The sequence below is a fragment of the Muntiacus reevesi genome, chromosome 1, assembly GCF_963930625.1.
Source record: "Muntiacus reevesi chromosome 1, mMunRee1.1, whole genome shotgun sequence".
Classification (NCBI taxonomy): domain Eukaryota; kingdom Metazoa; phylum Chordata; class Mammalia; order Artiodactyla; family Cervidae; genus Muntiacus; species Muntiacus reevesi.
Genome location: NC_089249.1, coordinates 74,444,571 through 74,446,107, shown reverse-complemented (window position 1 = coordinate 74,446,107; position 1,537 = coordinate 74,444,571). Strand labels below are relative to the sequence as shown.

General features: G+C 42.0%; 1 protein-coding gene across 1 annotated transcript; it reads right to left on the bottom strand.

The window, feature by feature from the left end:
• Nucleotides 1-211: 211 nt before the first annotated feature.
• On the bottom strand, nucleotides 212-1,156 carry LOC136161213 (olfactory receptor 10T2-like). The gene has a single exon (XM_065925877.1). The coding sequence runs from the start codon at nucleotides 1,154-1,156 to the stop codon at nucleotides 212-214; it is 945 nt and encodes a 314-aa protein (XP_065781949.1).
• Between the last annotated feature and the right edge of the window lie 381 nt (nucleotides 1,157-1,537).

The following is a 1,537-nucleotide window of genomic DNA, read 5'->3' as shown; positions in this document are numbered from 1 at the left end:
ATGGATTGAGTCTTTGAAAGTTGCCACATTCACATAACTTTCTGGCAACCAAATGGTACAACCTCTACAGTGAATAGAGGGCAAACAGAAAGGTCTTTCCAATAAAAACAACACGAAATGCTTTCTTGTTTTCTTTTTTTAAACAAAAACTATGTTTATTGGCATCCTTTCCTGGATACTTTCATGAATATAATTTTCCTGATTTATCAACTCACACAGTTTTGGAAAGCAAGTACCTACTGAGAACCTTTTTCAGAGCTGTCTTTACTTCTTTATTTCTCAGTGTATAGACAAGAGGGTTAAGTAGTGGGGTAATCACTGTATAGGTCACTGCCACAAGCCGATCCTTATCTGAGGAGTATAGGGATGTGGGCCTTAAGTAGATAAAGGAAGCACAACCATAGTGGACAATGACCACTGTGAGGTGGGAGGCACAGGTGGCGAAGGCTTTGCACTGTCCTTCTACTGAGGAGATCTTGAGGATGGTGGAAACGATGAAGACGTAGGAGATGAAGATCAGTACTAAGGGAACCAGCAACACCAGAATGCTGAGGAAGAAGATAACCATCTCCTTCAGGTTGGTGTCTGTGCAGCCCAGTTTTATGACTGGGGAAATGTCACAGAAGAAGTGGTTGATCCGATTGGAGGCACAAAAGGGCACACTAAAGACCAGGACGTTGACAACCACAGAGATCAGGAAACCACAGAAACTTGAGGCTAAAACCAGCTGTGTGCAGGTGGCTCTGCTGACAATGAGTGTGTAGTTGAGAGGGTTGCAGATGGCAACATAGCGATCATAGCCCATTACAGCAATTAGGAAACAGTTGGTACAAGCCAAGCCCACAAAGAAATAGAGCTGGGCCACACACCCAGATAATGAAATAGTTGGAGCTGTGGAAAGCAGGTTGGCCAGCATTTTTGGTACAATGACCAAGGTGTAGCAGGTTTCAGAACAGGAGAGGACAAAGAGAAAGAAGTACATAGGGGTGTGCAAAGTCCGATCCAGACGAATGACTGTCGTGATGGTGGCATTGGCCATCAGAGTGGTCAGGTAGACCAGAAGGAAGATAAAGAAGAGAAGGATCTGCAGATCCCCTAGGTTTGAGAAGCCTATAAGGATGAACTCGGTGATCATGCTCTGGTTCTGCCTTTTCATTGGTCACTCCAAATCAAACTCAGACATTCTGCAACTGGCAATAGAATGAATTTGACAAAAGTGAATGCCCCGGAATAGACCATGTCTGTGTTTCTGTACAAAATTGACAATACTAATCTGAAAAAATTAGTAACAAACAAGCACATTGATCAAGGGGTGAGGGGAAAGCAGTAGGCTTGAGGAGTAGTGGCATAAGAAAATCCCCAATTCAATGATATCTGAAGACATTATTTTCATTTTTGTAAGTTGTTTCCATTTCTCTGTCTTCTTATTGGCATAGAAGCTTTATACATAATGTACTAAATCAAGAGGTGATCTTAAAGTCATCTCATCTAAACCTGTGAGTTTATGGAAACTGAATTTCAAAAAGATTAAACCATT

Excerpts from the sequence above, each read along its gene's own strand:
- LOC136161213 (XM_065925877.1), bottom strand. The coding sequence starts at position 1,156 with ATGAAAAGGCAGAACCAGAGCATGATCACCGAGTTCATCCTTATAGGC.